Source organism: Carcharodon carcharias, chromosome 11 (genome assembly GCF_017639515.1).
Source record: "Carcharodon carcharias isolate sCarCar2 chromosome 11, sCarCar2.pri, whole genome shotgun sequence".
Classification (NCBI taxonomy): Eukaryota; Metazoa; Chordata; class Chondrichthyes; order Lamniformes; family Lamnidae; genus Carcharodon; species Carcharodon carcharias.
In genome coordinates, this window is record NC_054477.1 from 31,382,058 (window position 1) to 31,404,031 (window position 21,974).

The 21,974-nt window shown below is 42.9% G+C and overlaps 1 protein-coding gene across 1 annotated transcript in view; it reads right to left on the reverse strand.

Moving 5' to 3' along the window:
* Window positions 1–725: 725 nt before the first annotated feature.
* Window positions 726–21,974, reverse strand: part of LOC121283863 (rho guanine nucleotide exchange factor 17-like) — a 502,814-nt gene continuing 481,565 nt past the window's right edge. Inside the window, exons 17-21 of the mRNA XM_041198663.1 lie at window positions 20,600–20,667; window positions 15,218–15,366; window positions 14,075–14,249; window positions 11,569–11,835; window positions 726–2,890 (exon numbers count right to left, since the gene is read on the reverse strand). Of these exons, the coding sequence (XP_041054597.1) occupies window positions 2,685–2,890; window positions 11,569–11,835; window positions 14,075–14,249; window positions 15,218–15,366; window positions 20,600–20,667 (865 nt within the window). The 3' untranslated portion in view covers window positions 726–2,684. The remainder of the gene's footprint in view (window positions 2,891–11,568; window positions 11,836–14,074; window positions 14,250–15,217; window positions 15,367–20,599; window positions 20,668–21,974) is intronic.

A 21,974-nucleotide genomic window follows, 5' to 3' on the forward strand; every position in this document is an offset into this window, starting at 1 on the left:
AGTGCAGCTCTAACAGCACTCAAAGCCAGTTGATAATAAAGAATTTCACTGGACAGATTGCATGTGCTGTATGACAACACAAACACGCTTTGCAGTTACCATTTATTACCCAGCTGATCTGACATCTGGTAACTTGGAACCAACAATCTAATTTTCACCCTTCAGATACAAAATATCCAATCCGATGTCAGGACTCTAGTCCCTGTGCAGCTGGGGTAAGCAATCACCAATTAACATTTAGTCCAATGCTTATCTCTGTTGTTTTTCATAGTTTTAGAATCGCACCCATGTCTAATAGGTCCTGGGAGGGGTGAACAGGGCAGAATTTTCCCTTCACATTTTCTGAAGTCTTTAAAACCAGTGACTGGCTGCTTGACCATTGCTACAACATTCAGAATGGAAAAAAAAACATAGGACTTGAATTTGCATTCTGCCTTGTTCTTTGGGTTTTTAATCAGGCAAAATCATTTGGGAGCAATTGTTGTATGTGTTGTTTTTGGGAGATCCAAAATAAAACAGAGTGTTCAAAATCAGAAGACGCCAGGTTTAAACAGTCAAACTACTTCGGAAGGGAGAAAAAAAGAACAGGCTAAATACCCTCTGCACCCAGCAGGGCAAGGGGCTGGATGTGTGAGTCCCACCAGAAATGCAGTTGGCATCATGTGCAGGTTTTAATCCTAAATTTTGGAATTTGTCTTTCAAGCGGTAATTATCAAGCATAATCCTAACATCAGAAGGTTTAATTGTATACCACACATCTGAAAGGCTTTAGAAACAAATCAATGAACAAAATAAGCAGATATTGGGCTACATTCTTCTCTCCACTGCCCTGGATGCAGAACTTTGTTGAAAACAGTAACAGTTTATGTTCAATTTAGATTCCCATTATCTTTGACCCCGAAAGTCATTCAAAAATCTGCTTTCACTTTCATAAGTAAAATAGCCTTCATCAAATATCCTACCCAATTATTAAAAATAAAAACAGAAAACGGTAGAAATCCACAACAGGTCAGTGAGCACCTGTAAAGAGGAGGGCAAGTTTATAGTGTTTTGGTTGCATACCGTTCATCAACCCAATTAACAATTGCATTGGAATTTCCAGAAAGTATCTTCTGCATTTGCGCTGATTTAACACCAAACATCTCACAATATAACTGCTGTTTTATTACAGAATTGTTAAGGGGAAAAACGGAAGTTCTGTGGGGAGTTGGGAGAAACTGCATTTCATTCACCGAGGTTAAGATCCGCATAATTCAGTCTTGCATTTTCAAAAACTCTACTACACAGAATAAACAACCAGATTAAGCCACAAAATGTCAAACAAACTTTGTCAAATTTCTAGCGATACCTTTTAAACAAAAAGATAAATGCATAAATTAAGTGCTGTAAAAGTAACTAAGTTAAAATGAACATAAATACTGTACAGGAGGACCAATGCGATACAACTGACCAAAAGGTAGCTTCAACCATGATTATAGCCTTTGACAGACTGAGGTGATTATGTGGCACTAATTAACTGATGCTGCTGCAAACGTTCGAAAGTCCTCTGCTTGAATGGTCCTAAACAAGTGATGGTCCTCCATGATCTCGGCCACATATTGCACATTGTCAGTTTACACACCCTCTCTGGTTTCTGTATGAACCAACTCCATTCTATTAAGAAGGCAGTTGAACACACCCAAGAACACACTGGAACGCTGCAACTGTGGATACACAATGAGATACTTACAATGCGATTCATCGGTCCTCTGAATGAATGTGACAGTACATGGAAAGACATTTGTGCCTTGTCTAAAAGATGATAATATTACAAACACAATTCTCTCTCATGCAGATTCACTAAGAATGAATGTTCATGAACATGTCTGCCTTGGGTATGTCAGTACATACACGCATGTCACGGTGAGTTCCATTTTTATGGTTCGTATAAATATGATGCATTAGAGTGAAGTCTTCTGATCTCCAAAAGGCCTCTTCCTTTTAAACAGCAACAAAAAGCAGAAGTCCACTGTCACAATATCCATGCAGACCACCAACATTGTCCTAGACAGGTTCCCACAGATGAACTTCTCATTGGAAATTATTACTTGGAGGTTACTTGAAACTTAGTCACGTTGCTATCAGGTTGAAGCACAGATAAAGATTCCCCGTAATTGTTGCTAAAATGGACTGTCAGCTTTTCAACATTTGGTCAAAAAGTTAAGGGATAAAGGGGAACAGAGCTCTGACCATACATGAAGATGTCCTGTACAAAATATTATTCCCACAATCCCTTGCCTTTTTTTTGTTTAACTTCCTGCAACACTTTGCATCATTTCTTGATCCCAAACTTAGCGGCTTCTTTTTCATCAATGGGAACCCATTATTATCACTGATGATGGGGGCTATTCTCTCTTGTTCCATGTACTCATTCAAAGCCCCACACAACCATGAGCCATTTCATATCCACGTCACACTGTGCGACACAGAATATAGCATCACAAGCATTGCAGAAAATTCAGGCTGAGCGCTTCACAATCTGTAGACATTCTTAAGACTGTTGATCATTCACTCAGGGTCCTGCTCGTGTACAGGAAAAAAAACAAACAATGCGCACAGAGACTAAATGCCCAAGCATTAGACAAAGCACACTGGGAGACAAACAATAACAGTAGTCTTGTAGCCAACACCAAGCTTCACTCTTCTCACACACGCCACAGAAGCAGATGGTTGGTGCTATCATCACGGCCGACAGTCTCACTACTGTTGGTAAGGCGGAAGTCTTCATACCCGTCTCCTCCGCTGATCACCAGCATGTTGGTTTTTAATGGAAAAATGGCAGACGATCGGCGTCTTGCTGAATCTCGCTTCTGTGAACCAATCAATCTTTCACCACCTGTACTGGGGCGACCTAGAGTATGAAAGAGGCAGTTAGACTTTACACAAAAATGCTGTGCGCAAACAATTTTGTCAATTATGTTATTTTGATCTAACCCTAGTTTAATAAAATAAACTCAATTTAATTAAAATAAAAGTCATAATTAAAAGTACCCTGTTTACATTTTCAGTAGGTTAAAAATTCACATTGAACATCACAGAAATTAGACATTTTTAGAACAGGAAATGGTCAAATAGTTCAATCTCAGTCTTCCTGCTTTTTTAATTTGTCCTTCCTCCAGAAGTGCATCTAATTGTTCGTTCACCCATTGACATTATTTGCAGCAATACATTCCCTGGTAACTCATTCCATATGTACATTGCTCTTTGTGTGAAATGGCTCTACTTGAACTTCCTATTTACTCTTGATTTCTATAACGATAAACTATGTTCATTAATTTTTTTAACTATTTCATCAGTGTGCACAATTTACCCAGGATAATTTTTATCCTTCACTTTTGTAATTCTGAAAACCTCTTGTAGGCTACTGTGAAGTCACATCAAGCGAGAACAATTCCAGCCTCCTCAGCCTTTCCTTATAACACTGACCAAAAAATCTGGAACTAAAAGTCTAATGATGACAATTGCTGATTATCGTAAAAACCCATCTGGTTCACTAATGCCCTTTAGGGAAGGAAAACCATCGTCCTTACCAGGTCTAGCCTACACGTGACTCCAGACATACAGCAATGTGGTTGACTCTTAAATGCTCTCTGAAATGGCCTCGCAAGTCACTCAGTTGTATCAAACCGCTAACCGGAAATGGCAATGGCAAATTCAGGCCTGTTGACCCTGCAAAGTCCTCCTTACTAACATCTGGGAGCTGGTGCCAAATTTGGAACAGCTGTCTCACAGACTACTCAAGCAACAGCCTGAAATAGTCATCCTCACAGAATCATACCTTATAGACAATGTCCCAGACATCACCATCACCATCCCTGGGTATACTCTGTCCCACCAGCAGGACAGACCCAACAGAGGTGGCGGCACAGTGGTGTACAGTTAGAAGGGAGTTGCCCTGTGAGTCCTCAACATTGACTCCTGACCCCATGAAGTCTCATGGCATCAGGTCAAACATGAGCAAGGAAACCTCTTGCTGATTACCACGTACCGATCCACCCCCCCCCCTCTCAGCTGACGAATCCTCCATATTGAACACCACTTGGTGGAAGCACTGAGGGTGGTAAGGGTGCAGAATGTATTCTGGGTGGGGGTGGGGGGGCACTTCAATGTCGAAAACCAAGAGTGGCTCGGAAACACCAGTACAGACCAAGCTGGCTGAGTCCTAAGGGACATAGCTGCTAGGCTGGGTCTATGGCAGGTGGTGAAGGAACCAATAAGAGGGAAAAGCATACTTGACCTCGTCCTCACCAATCTACCTGTTGCATATGCATATGTCCATGACAGTATTGGTAGGAGTGACCACTGCACACTCATTGTGGAGATGAAGTCCTGCCTTCATATTGAGGATATCCTCCATCAAGTTGAGTGGCACTCTACCGTGCTAAATGGGATAGATTTCAAACAGATGTAGCAACCCAAGACTGGGCATCATTGCGGCGCTGTGGGCCATCAGCAGCAGCAGAATTGTACTCGAACACAATCTGTAACCTCATGGCCTGGCATATCCCTCACTTTGCCATTACCATCAAGCCAGAGGACCAACCCTGGTTCAAGAAGAGTGCAGGAGGGCATGCCAGAAGCAGCACCAGGCATACCTAAAAATGAGGTGTCAATCTGGTGAAGCTACAACACAGGGCTATTTGCGTGCCAAACAGCATAAGCAGCAAGTGACACTTAAGAACTAAGTGATTCCATAACCAACGGATCAGGTCTAAACTCTGCAGTCCTGCCATGTTCAGTCATGAATGGTGGTGGACAATTAAACAACTCACTGGTGAGGAGACCCCACAATTATCCCCATCCTGAATGATGGGGGTGCGCATCAGTGCAAAAGACAAGGCTGAAGCATTTGCAACAATCTTCAGCCATAAGGGCTGAGTGTCTGATCCATTTTGGCCACCTCCGGAGGTTCCCAGCATCATGATGCCAGTCTTCAGCCAATTTGATTCAATCCACTTGATATCCAGAAACAGCTGAAGGCACTGGATACTGCAAAGGTTATGAGCCCTGACAGTATTCTGGCAACAGTACTGAAGACTTCTGCTCCAGAACTTGTCAGATCCTTAGCCAAGCTGTTCCACTACAGCTACAATACTGGCATCTACCCAGCAATGTGGAAAATTACCCGGATATGGCCTGTACACATAAAGCAGGATAAATGGCGAACCTGGTGAATTACCGTCCCATCAGCCTACTCTTGATCATCAGTTAAGTGATGGAAGAGGTCATCAACAGTGATATGAAGCAGCACTTGCTTAGTAATAACCTGCTCACTGATGCTCAGTTTGGGTTCTGCCAAGACCACTCGGCTCCTGGCCTCATTACAGCCTTGGCTCAAACATGGACAAAAGAGCTGAACTCCAAGGTGAGGTGAGAGTGACTGCCCTTGACATCAAGGCAGCATTTCACCGAGTGTGGCATCAAGGAGCCCTAGCAAAACTGGGGTCAATGGGAATCAGGGGGAAAACACTTCACTGGTTGGAGTCATACCTAGCACAAAGAGAGATGGTTGTGGCTGTTGGAGGGCAATCATCTCAGCTCCAGGACATCACTGCAGGAGTTCCTCAGGGTAGTGTCCCAGGCCCAACCATCTTCAGCTGCTTCATTAATGACCGTCCTTTCATCATAAGGTCAGAAGTGGGGATGTTCGCTGATAATTGCACAATGTTCAACAGTATTCACGACTCCGCAGCTGCTGAAGCAGTCCATGTCCAAATGCAGCAAGACCTGGACAATATCCAGGCTTGGGCTGAAAAGTGGCAAGTAACATCCATGCCACACAAGTTTTGAAGAAATTACCATCTTCAAAAAGAGAGAATCTAACCATCGCCCCTTTACATTCAATGGCATTATCAACACTGAATTCCCCACTATCAACATCCTGGGGGTTACCATTGATGAGAACCTGAACTGGACTAGCCATATAAATACTGTGGCTACAAGAGCAGGTCAGAGACTAGGAATCCTGAAGTGAGTAACTCACCTCCTGACTCTCCAAAGCCTGTCCACCATCTACTGTGTAGAATAACCTCCACTTGCTCGGATGAGTGCAACTCAAAGAACGCTCAAGAAGCTTGACACCATCCAAGGCAAAGCACCCCGCTTGACTGGCATCCCATCCACAAACATTCACTCCCTCCTACACCGACGCACAGTAGCAGCAGTGTGTACCATGTACAAGATGCATTGCAAGAACTCACCAAGCCTCCTTAGACAGCACCTTCCAAATCCACGACCACTACCATCCAGAAAGACAAGGGCAGAGAACAGGTCGGAACACCACCATCTAGAAGTTTTCCTCCAAGTCACTCACCATCCTGACTTGGAAACATATCGCCATTCCTTCACTGTCGCTGGGTCAAAATCCTGGAACTACCTTCCAAACAGGACTGTGGGTGCACCTGCACCACATGGACTGCAGCAGTTCAAGAAGGCAGCTCACCACCACCTTCTCAAGGGCAATTAGGGATGGGCAATAAATGCTGGCAATAAAAAGATGCCAATGTCCCATGAATGAATTTTTTAAAAAGTCTCGAGTTCTAGTGTGATTCTGGTTGGCCTATGATGCACTCGATCCGTCCTATGACATGGACCAGCAGTCCATGCAGTATGTGGGTGCAACCAATGTCCTAGGAACATCACCACCTTTTACAATGCATTCTATCCCACTGCTAATGTAACCCAGTACTTTGTCAGTCTTTTTTTTGCTGATGAATTGAAGCAATAACACCCTCACCTCCCTCTGCCAAGTCCCTTTCATAATCCATATGTGGATCAATTGTTCCTTACAAAATGTACTCACTTTTCACTTTTGTTCATGTACTTCATGTACTAATGCATTTTCATGTGTTCTGTCTGACACCATTTTTAACAGCATCAATATTCTAATATCATATTTAGTGTCATCACAAGCATTAGCATTTCTTTATATCAGCATATAGTATATGAAAAAGCCTGATAATGCACTACTAATTAAGACATGACTAATCACGTTATGATATCCAATAAATCTGACTCTGTAATGAAGATTAAGTGCAAGAAACATATATTCCCAACTTCTTCTTTCCCCTCCTGTCATTAAAAAAAGAGACATTTGTTAAAGAAATAACCTGCCTTGAGACCAGAAAAAAATGAATACAATCATTGTAACAGGGGAACAGGAGTAGGCCATTTAGCTCCTCGAGTCCAAAAATAGTTAACTGCTGTGTAGAATGGAAGGCTTGTAAACACAGTAAAGCCCTCTAGCCTCAGGGGCATGGATTCAGTCAAGAATCACAGAATCTTTACAGTGCAGGAGGCCATTCAGCCCATTGAGTCTGCACTGGCTCGCTGAAAGAGCATTCCAGCTAATCCCACTCCCCTGCCTTATTCCCGTAGCCTTGCACATTCTTTCTTTTCGAATAGCAATCAAATTCCCTTTTGAATACCTCGATCGAACCTGCCTCCATCACCCTTTTAGGAAGTTCGTTCCAGACCCCAACCACCCTCTGGGTGAAAAATTTTTCACTCACATCACATTTACTGCTTCTGCCCATTATTTTGAATCAGTGGCCTCTAGTTCTTGAAGTATTCCTGAGGGGAAATAGTTTCTCACTATTTACCCTATCCATACCCCTCACTATCTTGGATACCTCTATCAAGTCTCATCTCAATCTTCTTTTCTCCAAGGAAAACAGACCTAACCTCTCCAATCTATCCTCATAGCTACAGTTGTTTATCCCTGGAATCATTCTTGTGACTCTCCTCTGTACTCTCTCCAATGCCTTCACATCCTTCCTCAAGTATGACACCAAGAACTGGATGCAGTACTCCAGATGAGACCTAACTAGAGTCTTATCCAAGTTCAATATGACCCCCTTACTCTTGCACTCAATGCCCCTATTAATAAAACCTAGAGTACCATACGCTTTATTACCTGCTCTCTCAACATGCCCTGCCAACTTCAATGACTTATGTACATATACACCGACATCCCTTTGTTCCTGCACCTTCTTTAGAGTTTCTCCCTTTATTTTATACTGTCTCACCATATTCTTCCTGCCAAAATGGATCACTCACACTTCTCTGCATTGAACTTCATCTGCCACTTGTCTGCCCAATTCACCAATATGCCTATGTCCTTTTGAAGTTCAAGACTATTGCCATCACAGTTGCCAATGCTTCCAATATTCATATCATGTGCAGTCTAGGTCATTGATATATGTCAGGAAGAGCAAAGGTCCCAACACTGACCCCTGGGGAACTCCACGATAGACCTTCCTCCAATTTGAAAAACAACCATTTATCACTACTCTCTGTTTCCTGTCACTCAACCAATTTCTTATCCAAGTGCCTACTTTCCCTTTTATTCCATGACCTAGAATTTTGTTCACAAGTTTGTTGTGTGGCACTGTATCAAATGCCTTTTGAAAATGCATATTTACCACATCAATAGCATTGCCCTTCTCAATCTTCTCTGTTACCACCTCAAAAAACTCCAGCAAGTTAGTTAAACATGATGTTTTCTTAATGAATCCATGCTGGCTTTCATTAATTATCCCACACCTGTCTAAGGTGCTATAGTTTCCAGAAGCTTCCCTACCACAGAAGTCAAACTGACTTGTCTATAGTTGCCGGCATTATCCTTGCACCCCTTTTTGAACAAGAGTGTAACATTCGTAATTCTCCAGTCCTCGGGCACCTCCCCTGTGTTGAAGAAAATCTGGAAAATTATCACCAGTGCCTCTGAAATTTCCACTCTCACTTCCCTCAGTACCTTTGGATGCATCCCATCCAGTCCTGGTACCTTATATATTTTAAGTAAAGATGGCCTTTCTAACACCTCCTCCTTTTCAATTATAAATTCCTTGAGTGTACCAATTACCTCCTCTCTCACCTTGGCCTGGGTAGCATCCTCTTCCTTTGTAAAGGCAGATGCAAAGTACTTGTTTAATACCTCCGCTACTTCTCCAGCCTCCACATGCAAGTCTTCCTTTTTATCCCTAATCGGCTCTACTCTTTCTTTTACCACCCTTTTATTATTTACATGCTTATAGAAGACCTTGGAATTCTCTTTTATGTTCGCTGCCAGTCTCTTTTCATGCTCCCTCCTTGCTTTTCTGATTAGCTTTTTCAACTTCTCCTCTGGTCCTTCTATATTCAGCCTGATTCTCCATTGTATTTTCATCTGACATCTGTCATACGCATACTTCTTCCTTTTCATCTTCACCTCTATCTCTCTCGTCATTTAGGGTGTTCTAGATTTACTTGTCCTACCTTTCCCCTTCAAGGGAACATACCTTGACATTGCCTGCAATACTACCTCTTTGAAGGTAGCCCATTGTTCAGCCACTGTCTTTTCCACCAGCATTTGATTCCAACTCACTCGACTCAGATGCATTCTCATCCCAATTAAAGTTGGCTTTCCACCAGTTAATTATCCCTGCTCTGGATTGCTCCTTGTCCTTTTCCATGGCCAACCTAAACCTTATGATACAATGATCACTGTCCCATAAATGCTCTCCCACTGATATTTGAACCACATGGGCCAGCTCATTCCCCAGAACCAGGTCCAACAGTGCCTGTCCTCTCGTTGGACCAGAAACATACTGCTGCAGAAAATTGTCTTGAACACACTCCAGGAACTCTCACCCTTCTTATCCCTTTGCACTGTTCCTATCCCAGTCTATATTTGGATAATTGAAGTCCTCTATTGTAATTACAGTCTGGTTCTTGCACCGCTCTGTAATTTCTTTGCAAATTTGTTTCTCTTGTCACTCTGAGCACTGGACCTTTTGCAGAATAGAATAATTAGATATAAAACAGCTCTGCACTAATGTACATTGAGCCTGGTACAGGTAGTGAAAAACTGACTATAAAGTTCTCATCTTCTATTCTAAACATTTCAGGGACAACTATCCAGATTTCAAATTCCATAAAACTTGCTGCCACTTTTTAAATCTTTCTGAGCAGCTGATTTCAGAATTACAAATAGCTCGCAAGCTTTTTTTTAGCCAATGAAACAAAGGAAGTTTATTTTTAAGCCATATTTTAGTTATTTGCAATCCTCTCCCTTTGCATTATGCCTATTGTGCACAGTGAACGAGACAGTAAGGGGCCCTGATCCCAAGGTCTGGCAGGCAGGAGGAGGTTCTGCCGGACAAACTTCCTCTCATTTTATTAAAGATAGAGACCAAGAAAAATTGGATTGTGCCTGAATCGGTACATAACCCTGGTGTGGCGCAGGTTGAATGTACACGATGAAGCCGACAACACCCCCATAGCAAATTGATCCATTATCAATAGTGAGTTGTGGCCAAAGTCCTCAGCAGAGGAGGTAATTGGAAGTGGATGAGCACACCCAGTCTCCACGATCAGGTTAAATTAAAAAAAAGTTTAAACTTATCCATTGACTGGCGGCCTCCAGGAGTCCCTTTAAGGACTGCTGGTTTGTCCGCTAAATGCCAGACAAAACTGATCCCAGCATGCATGGTACATTTAAAAAAAAATTATTCCTTCATTGGATGTAGGCCAACATTTATTGCCCGTCCCTAACTGCCCTCGAGATGATGCGGTGAGTTGCAATTGAAATTTGCGAAGGCGGCTGAAACAGGCATTAGGCTCTTATATGTGCAAGGGCTGGGGAGACGCATTAGACGCCTGTGTTGGAACCCTAACCAATACGATAGGTTGTGCATCTTTGGCATAGATTGAGGGGGCACATGCTGTTCCCTTTATTGGATCCTTAGATGTCCATTTTACACCAATAAAACAAGCAAAGTGAGATCCATTTCCTAGGCCAAAAGTTCCTTTGCATATACGCAAGATTGTGGTGTAAAGATTTGAAAATATTTAGTTTTTAATGGACTATTTCCAAACTTGTGACCGTATAAAAGAGTATCATTAGCACTGAAAGTTAGTTAAATCTGAGAGTGAGTTTTGTTATCTTTGAAATGGAGAGTCCAATATCTTACACATTCACTTGGATCATTTTAGATCAATCTATCTGGACCAATTTATTTGTATCAACCTATCTGGAATTTTTGGAACAGTGGCATAAATAGGGGTGGGAGGAGGCTTATGTGGAGCGTAAACATCAACACAGATCCGCCTGTTTCTGCATTGTAAATTCAGTGTAATTCTGTGTAAATACCACAATCTTGCCACAATGGGGAACATCATTCAACATATGCACAGCTCAGTGTTAGACTAAAAGCAGAAACAGTACAAGTATCTCAGTTTCCAGTACAGCACATCAAATCCTGAAACAGAACCAGGCTGTATATAAACTAATATAAGACTATGGTAGCTCATGTTCTAACTCTGCCTCTCAGTTTGATGGTAAATACTTTGATGATGGAAGAACAATGCTGTCTTCTCCGAAATATAGTTATACATAATGTGCAGAACCTCTTTAAAAATGAAAAGCCATAGGTACCAACTGACTTGAGATGAATTGAAATCAAAAGCTTTTTCATTGCTCTGATGCCTGGGAATGGTTCTTAAATAAAAAAATTGAAAGATGAGAGGCTAGATACTCAGAAAACTTGCCTGGCTCCCTTGTTGGTGGGAACGTGAGATCGAAGATTTCTGGCAATTCAATAGCTGTGAGGAATCGAACGTGTCCCGTGTGCCCGTGCGCCGAACCCATGGGTATTAAAGGTGTCCTGAGAGAGGTGGTGTTGGCAGTGACATGGGGAATAGAGAGAGTTAACACCACACCAGCACTCGTTCCAATCCAGAGAAGGTCTTTACAGGCAAGTAGGGCAGTAATTCGTAAGCAGGCAGCTTTGTGCTGACGAATAATGGCATCGGAACCTGTCAGGGAAAGGAAATCCTTATTATACAATGTACTCCAGGGCTGGGTAAAACCCTAACTAGGATACATAGACTACATTTTATTTATAGTGCACCAAAACCAGACAAGACTGTGGTATCTTCCAATACGTTCAATACCAACCATAGGTTACCTACAAATCTTATCTAGTTCTGCATTCTGTATTCTTCATCATTGTAGTTTTTAAAAAATTCATTCATGGGATGAGAGTGTCACTTGGAAAAGCCAGCATCTATTGTCCATCCTTAAAGGCCCTTGCGAAGGTGGTGGTGAGCCACCTTCTTGACAACTGAGTCAGTTGCCTGCAGAGGGCAGTGAAGGGTCAAGCCACCTGGTTGAGGGTCTGGAGTCATATCTAGGCCAGACTGGGTAAGGAGGGCAGATTTCCCTTCCTAAAGCTCAAAAGGGAAGATGTTTATCTGAAATATTTTAAATTGACGGTAACATTTCATGAACGTCTAATAAATCCATTTAAATTAAGAAAGCTGCTAACAACAAGGGAGACTTATTCCAACTGAATATAATATTGTTATAAACTGAAAAGTCACCAACTCTCCCAAAGCCAATCCTCATCCCCTAGTGGCTGGTTTTGAGTAGCATTGGTAGACGACTGGGGAGTAGGTCACCTCATACACCTAGTTAGGGTAAGTGCATGGTACAGATAAGCTGATAGCAGAGGAGAATATCTCCTCACCAAGGTACAGGATCTCTAAAGCAATGCTTGAATCTAATGAGAAGCCAAAGTGTGGAAATATGTTGAAAGATAGAAATAATTAGAAACTCACCAGATAAAACCTTTTGGCGGGCTGCATAACTTTAGTGAGAGACCCAAGCCTGAGAAGCTGTGGTGAACACTGAAACTTATTTTAACAGGTGTAGGCTTGCATGGATGTTATGGCAAGTAGAAGGGCAACAAAAGAGGTTAAGTAGTATTTCCAAATTAATAGAAAAAAATGATAATAGTTATATATAAACGTTTTTAAAAATCCAGAAATACTGAATTTTCATTTGAATTCTGATGAAAAGTTATCAACCTCAAACACCGGAAGTTTAATGTGGGCATCAGGGGGACCCTCAACTGCCGTGAATTTTGGTGGCAACCCCCACAAACCTCATCTCTGAGAGCTCCATGGGGTCATTTAATTGCTGCACTGCCGTGTCTGGGGCGGATATCCTGCCCCAAGAGTTGCTGGCCAATCAGAGGCTGGCAGTTCTGCAGTGCCGGCAGCGCCACCATGAGTGGCGATCACTGCTGGTATTGCATTGGGCCCTACCCAGAGGATCAGTGATGGATCCTCCAGAGACAGATAAGTGGGGCAGCGCGGGGTTCCCAGGGAGGGGGTTTGATGGGCGATCTCCCCGGGTGGGCAGATTCCTGCCCACCGCTGACTGAATACCAGCGGTGACAGAAATGTGGCCACTTAAGGACCTCAATTGGCCTCCAAGGAGCTGACTTTAACGCGAAGGGAGGCGAAAAGGTGGTGGGATCTCCACACCGCACCTTCCTGCTCGATCACTCTGCATGTCCCCCCCCTCCTCCAAACTCACCCTGAGAGGGGCATTAAACTCCATCCATTAATTCTGTTTCTCTCTCCACCGATGCTGCCGAGTATTTCCAGCACTTTTCTGTTTTTCTTTTTGAATCCTCAATAGGTCTGATTATGTTTGTATATCTGTCAATACTCTCCCCATGTAATTACGCCTATGTACTACCTAACTGTGATCATGCTGTCAAACAGGATGGCTGGGAAAATGGCACACAAACTCAAAAAGCCTTTACCCAATTAGTGCTTAACTGACCACTTGACCTGCTGAGAGATATTGTTATTACATTGATTTAATTCTTCCTCAATCTCAATAATCTTCCCTCCTCACTGACTGAGGCAGGGGTCTAGTTTCCTTGGTACTCACTACTCTCTGATACCTCATCTATGTGGTCATTCTCCCCGTGACTCCCCAGGCTGTGGAATGCCCAGTTTTTTAACGTAGCATATTCAGAAAAAATATTTCACCTTGAGACGAAAGTGCAGTCAGAAGTGAATGCAGCTAAAATGTATGACTAATTTTGCCATGAATTAGTAGGTTTGTTGGAATTTAATCTAACTTGAAGCCTTATCACTGATTCAAAGCTTCAAACTATCAATGCCTGCTCCAGCTGCTCTGACTTCTCAGGAGCTGCAGACACACTAAGGATGTACCGTGGTGAAATTCTTTCCTTACCTGCAAGCATCTTGTGCACCGCGGGAGCCACGTCGACTTCTGTCAGGTTTTCATAGGTGCCGGCGTGGTAGAGTTTAACCTGAGCGCTGCTCTGTAGTGCAACCCAAACCCCCAAGCTCGAGCTGACCATACTTGTCACACACCGATTGCTGTCTTGGCCAATCTGGATCATGTGCTGCCATTTAATGCAGAAACAAGGAAAATATCAGAAATACAGACTTGGCAGAGACAGAGTGAAGGGTGCATTTCCTAAGATTTGAAGGCACAGTATGGGCAACTGGTATCAAAGAATAAAGCAACCTCAAATTTTACACATAAGGTTGCTCCATGCAAGGTCAAAAATCATACTTTCTTCCATTCGTGTATACAGCGCTGCTTCATTATTGTACAATACGTTTTTTTAATCCATGGCACTGAAATTCCGCAGGGTTCCCCTGGTTTTCCACTGTCACTTTGATGGAATTACATAAACAATGGCTAATGTAGTCACCTTCACCACATGGGCTTCAGTGATTCAAGAGGAAGATCTAACATCACCTACTCAAGGGTAACTAGGAATGGGCAATAAATTCCAGCCTCGCCAGTGACACCCATATCCCACAAATTGATGTGCACTGTGCCTCTGTGTTTTCTTTAAATTGGGACAGTTTTATAATTCCAATACTCCAGGCATTTCCAGTGCAAGTCTATATAATTCCCATTTTATGGTACAGTGCGGCTTGCATAAAGGGAACTTGTTTAGCCACTGTATTGGGCAAATGGAGGCAGGTTGAGGACCATAATTAACATCTTCAAAAAATTAAGGTTCAAGTCCATCATCTTGGCCTTCAGGGTACAATACTTTGCTGCAATACAAATTGCTTGTGTGTAAAATTAACGTTAAGTAACTTCTGGATGAATAAAGAACTTGTATTTATATAGTGCCTTTTACAACATCAGGTTTCCCCCAAAACACTTCATAGCTAATGAAGTACTTTTTATGCGTAGTCATTGTTGCAATGTAAAGAGCCATGACAGCCATTTTCACACGTTGTACGTGCTGATAATTTGCTGGCTGCGGTGTCAGGCTTTACCATCTGACCACAGTGGGTCAAAGCTGGTACTCGTGCTTATGGATAATACCAACCAATGCTCAGCACTCACCTCCTGGCAAAGCGTGGCAGTGTTGATGATGAGAATCCGGTTCTGGCATCCGCACCAAAGCTTTCCTGCCACCTGCACCATCTTGGTGACAGGATTTCCTGGAGATCCCAAGCACAACGTGTGTGAGTTCTGTGGATCCCAAAAACTCCCTGTGTGGTGGTGAGGGTGAGGGGGAGAAATACAATAAATAATTAAACCAATTGCTGTGCCAAAGAGGGATTAAAAGTTAAGATATTTCCTGACAGGTGGAGGAACTATTTAATCTTTCTGATTACTGACCTGTTTCCCTCTATTCATTATCTTTAGTAAAGAAAAAGATTTGAAGCCCCTATTGAGTGAAGGAGGATATTAAGTATGTGTTGAGGCTGCTTCAGCTCCAGGTGACAGTTTAATATGTGTCAACATGTCCTATTTCCAGTCCGTCTGCTTTCAAAAAGAGCCAAGATTTTGACAGCAGGAAACCACTTATCAAGTTGATGAAAATCTTATAAAGTCATTTTTGAACTAAGTTACCGGGCTCACAACTTTGCCTTTAGACAAATGTAGACACGTGCAAAGATGAAAGAAACTTGCTCACCATGTTTGGTAAAGATTCAATCAGAAATTGTTACATCATTGATTTAAGGCCTGAGTGTTTACAGATAAGATTCCTTTTCTAACGAATTCAGTATCTGGTGAAAGGGTGGGGTTTGCAGGGTGGGGGTGGGGGGGAGGGGGGCAGGGAGGTGTGAGCAGTGGGTTTACTAAGGGCAGGATTTACCCTTCATCGGGTGAGCACAACTGATGGACCTGGGAGCGGCTGTGAAACGGTCCGTTGCCTGCGGTCCGGGCCCGACCGTGACTTCACGCGGCCTGGCCAATTAACAGGCAGCCAGCATGAAAGGTGCGCTGAGAAGCTCAGCGCTGCCGGGGTGGGGGGGGCAGGAGGAGGGTGAGCGCCAAAGTCTGCGCATGCGCCGGGGAGCGCCGCACTGAGAGCTGTCTCAGGGAGCTGATGAATTTTACAATCAAAAATAAAGATTTTAAACATGTTAAAAATGCGTCCCGACATAGAACTCAGTAACAATAGCAGAAAAGTAACAAAAATGATGTTTAAAAATTTTTATTCTTTTTAAATTACTGTTGGAAACCTCATCCCCTGCCCATGGATGAGGTTTCATAAAAATCCAAAGACTGCTTGGCCAATTCGCCCATAAGGTTGGACAGGCAGTGAAAAATTGCTTTCAATTTTACTCGATTGAGTGCCTTAATAGGCCTCTTAATTGTTGGCGGGCACAATGCCGACTGTAGCCCTCAACCGCCCACCGAAATATCGTGTGTGTGCGATGATGTCAGGACACTTGCCTGAGGTCATTGTGCGCTATTTTACGCCCAATCGGGTTGAGCGCACGCCTGCCTGCAGGGCGTAAAATCCTGCTCTAAGAGGGTGTAATTTTAACTTTGTGAGTTAGTGTAAAACGTATGATAGTGAATTTGAAGCCACTTTGACATTTCTCCTGATATTTCTTTTCACTGAAGTTAATGGAACTAAATCGAAGAGAAGTAAAATGAACTGCAGATTTGCCATCGCTTGTTTTATACTATTACACAAATTAAAATTTTCTAAATTAGTCAGGTGACAAGATTATGTTTGAGATCAGGTAAACAGCTAATGACATAATGTTAATCACTCCTTGTTAGCTCACTTGGCCATTGGCCCAGCATGGAACTGAACTCTGAATGATCAAGCCTTGCTGAGGCAGCTGATCCCAGGCTGGATGGCAGTTACGATCTGACAACTGGTTTCAGTACTCCAGTGGTATACAGCCCGATCTTTGTTACGTACTCCTCCTCATTGTCTAGTGCTCTAAAGTGTGCATGCCAGGAGAGGACAGGATTGTGTTGTGATGTATGTGCACCTTTAAGGAACATATCTTAAACTGCTGTCAATCACTATCATCCTGACAGGATGGCCCCATGAATCATCATCAGTCTACAGGCAACAGCAGTAGGAGACAGATGTGCTATGCATAGTCTCCCAGTTAAATCTAATTGTATATAGCCTTATCTTCAAATAAAGAGCCTACATTATTGTTTCACCAATCCTTGTCATATGATTGGTACACTTGCGTCAAAGTGGAAAATATAGTATGGTGGCAGCATGGTTTTGAAGATTTGAATGAGCAACCCCTATACGTCCAGCAATAGAACAACTGGCACGGAAGTGGAACAACTATTAAGCCTCACCATGTTTAAGTGATTCTGCAGCTCTTTAGGAATCCTACACTCTGTATCTTCACTCTGGGACATCGTTGCAACAGGCAGCAGACACCAGGTCCCAGTAACATTGTTTGAATTTGGGAGACCTTAGTCAGTATAAGTCTAGCTGCTGTGAAGTTTTAGCAGGGACAGAAATTAAACAGCTAACCTTGAAAAGTCTAACTTCACGCAGAACTCACAGGCAGGAGGGACTCTATTATTGCTGCTTGTTGTCCTTTTGGGAGGTGAGGGGAAATCAACATGAAAGCTGGGTTGGAAAATAAAGTCCATCCAGTAACAGCTCCCAACAGCTCTTAACAGCTAAAAGTAGCCTGTAAAAAAGTCTTTTTTCAGTGTTTAATTGTACCTTTGAAGCAGGCACTCCATTTTCATGCCTAAGTAACAGTTTTGTGGGCAAGGCTTCAGTAAACTTAGGAAAAATCAGTAAGAGCTCAGCAACACAGTCAAGCAGCAACCTATGACCCAGCAAAGGCAGTGGCCACTAAACTGCAACTCAGAGCTAATTTAACTTTAGAGGAGCTGCTAAACAGCCTGGATCGCCGTGCTGTTTCAAATAAGGTCCTAATAACCCTGCAAAGACCACAGAAAGATCACCAAATTTCTATCACTCAATTGGCAGGCAACAGATCTACTATCTGGCTTACTTCGTTCCGACGATGCGTCGAACTGTGTTGTACAGACTTCAGTATTTCCGAAGCAGATAAACAAGCCATAAAAATTAAAATCGCTATAGACAATGCAAGCCTCCACAGACAGAATGCTTCAGGTATGTCCATCGGTTACCTTAAACATCCAGAAAAAAATCTGGTAAACACTTGACTATCAATTACAAGTGAAGCTCAACTTCAGAACGCACCATCTGGATTTCATGTCTTTTAGGCAACAACCGGCAGAGACCACTGGCCAATTCATAAGTAGACACAGAGGCAAGGGGCATGATTGAGACTTTACGGCGGCAGAGCTTGCCAACAGAGTAATTGAGCTCGTGATAGCGTCTACCCTGATAGAAGCATTTCTAAAAGATCTCTTGGACCAACCTTAAGTTTCCACTGTGGAAGCACTGCTACAAATGAATGAAAATACAAAGCCAGACTACTGGGTAGACAGGATCTACAGGCTACGCATAATTCATCCACTATTGACACGATAGCCAATCCAGGCGAGCCCAGTAAGCAATGTGGGTAGTGTAGTTTCATACACGCACCCAAAAAATGCTCAGCTTTTAACACTGTATGTAAGGCATGTGGCTCCAAAAGACATTGGAAGCACAAATGCAGAAAGCAAAGATCAAAGCAAGTGGTTCGACATCATGTGCAGCCACAACCAAAAGCCAGATAGGTACAGAATTACAACCCATCAACAACGTGTACCAAACAGCACCAAGACAAGATCCACGTAATGTCTAGCCAAGCTATACGGTAAGATGATGAGGATGAGCAAGATATCTATACTCACAGTGAGCAGACATTCAGCATAAGTGAACATCAAAGAATGTGTTTGCACAGTGGGATCAAGAGACGCCCCTGCCACCAGCCACAGATGCAGGGTCAGCATAATCTAAATGCAAAGCTGGATACTGCTGCAGGTGCAAACATCCTTCCACTTCGCACACTGAAATGTATGTACTTACAGAAGTGGCAAGCGATGATTCAACCAACAGCTGTCAAATTCACTGTGTAAAATGGCTCAGAGATTGCATCCCTGACATCCATTACACTCAAGTGCCGCAACAACAACTCATCCTGGTCACCCCAGATAGTTTATACTTTTTTTTTGTTAATTTATGGGATGTGGGCTTCGCAGGCTAGGCCAGCATTTATTGCCCATCCCTAGTTGCCATTGAGAAGGCGGTGGTGAGCTGCCTTCTTGAACTGCTGCAGTTCATGTGGTGCAGGTACACCCACAGTGCTATTAGGAAGGGAGTTCCAGGATTTTGACCCAGTGACAGTGAAGGAATAATCAGTGAATGAAGCGATATATTTCCAAGTCAGGATGGTAAGATACTTGGAGGGGAATCGCTGGGTAGTGGTGTTCCCATCCATCTGCTGCCCTTGTCTTTCTAGGTGGTAGTGGTCATGGGTTTGGAAGATGCTGTTGAAGGAGCCTTGGTGAATTCCTTGCAGTGCCTCTTGAAGATGGTACACACTGCTGCTACTGTGCGTCAGTGGTGGAGGGAGTGAACGTTTGTGGATGTGGTGCCAATCAAGCGGGCTGCTTTGTTCTGGATGGTGTCCAGCTTCTTCAGTGTTGTGGGAGCTGCACTCATCCAGGCAAGTGGGGAGTATTCCATCACTCATGAGGTGAGTTACTCATCATATGATTTCTAGACTCTGACCTGCTCTTGTAACCACAGTATTTATATGGCTAACTAGTTTGATTCTTTAAAGGTACGCCTTCAGTTAGCAAAAAGAGGGATGTTGTGATATGATGTAAAATGTACCTTTAATGGAACGTATCTTAAACTGCTGTCAATACTACCATCTTGACAGTAGGTGATGTATTAGTCCCATAACTTGTAGTCAGTCTACAGGCAGCAGCAGTAGGAGTCAGATATACTATCTAAAGTCTCCCAGTTAACTCTATTTCTATATAATCTTATCTTCAAATAAAAAAACCCACATTATTGTTTCACCAATCCTTGTCGTATGATTGGCACATTTATATTGAAGGAAAGAATGTAGCAGGTTGGATGTGGCTGTAGTGTATTCCACTCAAATCCAGGGACACATGAAGAATTACTACTTGGACATCCAGAAGTCCATTCCATGTGCTGATCTGTTTTTTTATGTAGAAAGAAATGGCAACATAAGAACTGGAGTCAGCCATTCAGTCCCTTGAATTTGATTCACCATTCAGAGGCTCTGTCATCTGGGGAATCATACCTTTGAGGGGGTCAATGCGTTTCGAAGAGGTGAGAAAATTTGATTTAAATGGTTCTATGATTTTAGATACTTGATATAATCAAAGAGGGATAAAAGCAAACATATTATTTTATACTCAACTCTTCCAGATGAACAACTGTAATCTCATCACAGATTTCATTCTAGTGAAGCAATAACAGTGTGTTCACCAAGGGGTACTTTGTAGTTATCTAATTAATCCGATGTGAACCGCTAAACAAACCTGCATCTCTTTGGTAGACCATCAATTCGCCATTTGCCAGTGACACAAAAACCTTGTTGTCGAGGTATCTATCAGGGAAGGAAAAGAAGTAGAATCAGAAATACTGTCATACCCAAGGTGCTTTGAAACAAATAGAGAATACCTGGATCACTTTGCACAAATACCTTCTTTTTTTAATTCATTCACGGGATGTGGGCTTTGCTGGCTGGGCCGGCATTTATTGCCCATCCCTAACTGCCCTTGATAAGGTGGTGGTGAGCTGCCTTCTTGAACCGCTGCAATCCACCTGGTATAGGTACACCCACAGTGCTGTTAGGAAGGGAGTTCCAGGATTTTGACCCAGCAACAGTGAAGGAACGGCAATATATTTCCAAGTCAGGATGGTGAGTGACTTGGAGGGGAACTTCCAGGTGGTGGTGTTCCCATCTATCTGCGGCCCTTGTCCTTCTAAGTGCTAGTGGTCGTGGGTTTGGAAAGTGCTGTCGAAGGAGCCTTGGTGAATTCCTGCAGCACATCTTGTAGATGGTGTACACTGCTGCCACTGTGCGTTGGTGGTGGAGGGAGTGAATGTTTGTGGATGTGGTGCCAATCAAGCGGGCTGCTTTGTCCTAGACAGTGTCAAGCTTCTTGTGGGAGCTGCACTCAACCAGGCAAACAGGGAGAATTCCATCACACTCCTGATTTGTGCCTTGTAGATGGTAGACAGGCTTTGGGGAGTCAGGAGGTGAGTTACTCGTCGTATGTTTCCTAGTCTCTGACCTGCTCTTGTAGCCACAGTATTTATATGGCTCGCCCAGTTCAGTTTCTGATTTATGGACCATTAAAAGTTCAAACATTTTTAACATCTTCCAATATTCATGCACTGATAGGTGAAGCAACACCTACATTCACCATTTACTAGGGCATCCCATAATTTGCTGAAATTGCTTTAATGGTTGCAAGTCACACAGGAGATTGAGGCATATATACATTTCATTTCCAGCCCCCTTTGCTTTAAAGCCCTTCTCTTTAACATCACTGTATCCCACAGCATTGCCGGAAATTATTGCCATCTCAATGGAGGATGCAATTTCTGATCCAAACACCAGGGAAATTGCGGCTGGCTGAGTGTGCTACACAATACCAGGAAAAACCTCCAGTGGCCAAAATATCTTGCACCTCACTAGCAAGTCTTCCTCTGAAATGTATAAACTGATGCTTTGGTGCAGGTCTTCTTTGTGTAGCTAACTGAGCACTTTGACAACTGAGAATCACTTTTCTAACATACCATTTTAGATTGAGATCCAAATTGCACAAATAACTGAGACATTAAATGGCTATTGAAGGGAATGGGTCAAACCTTTTAGTCCATTCCAGCTTCAAACATCTCAGGTGT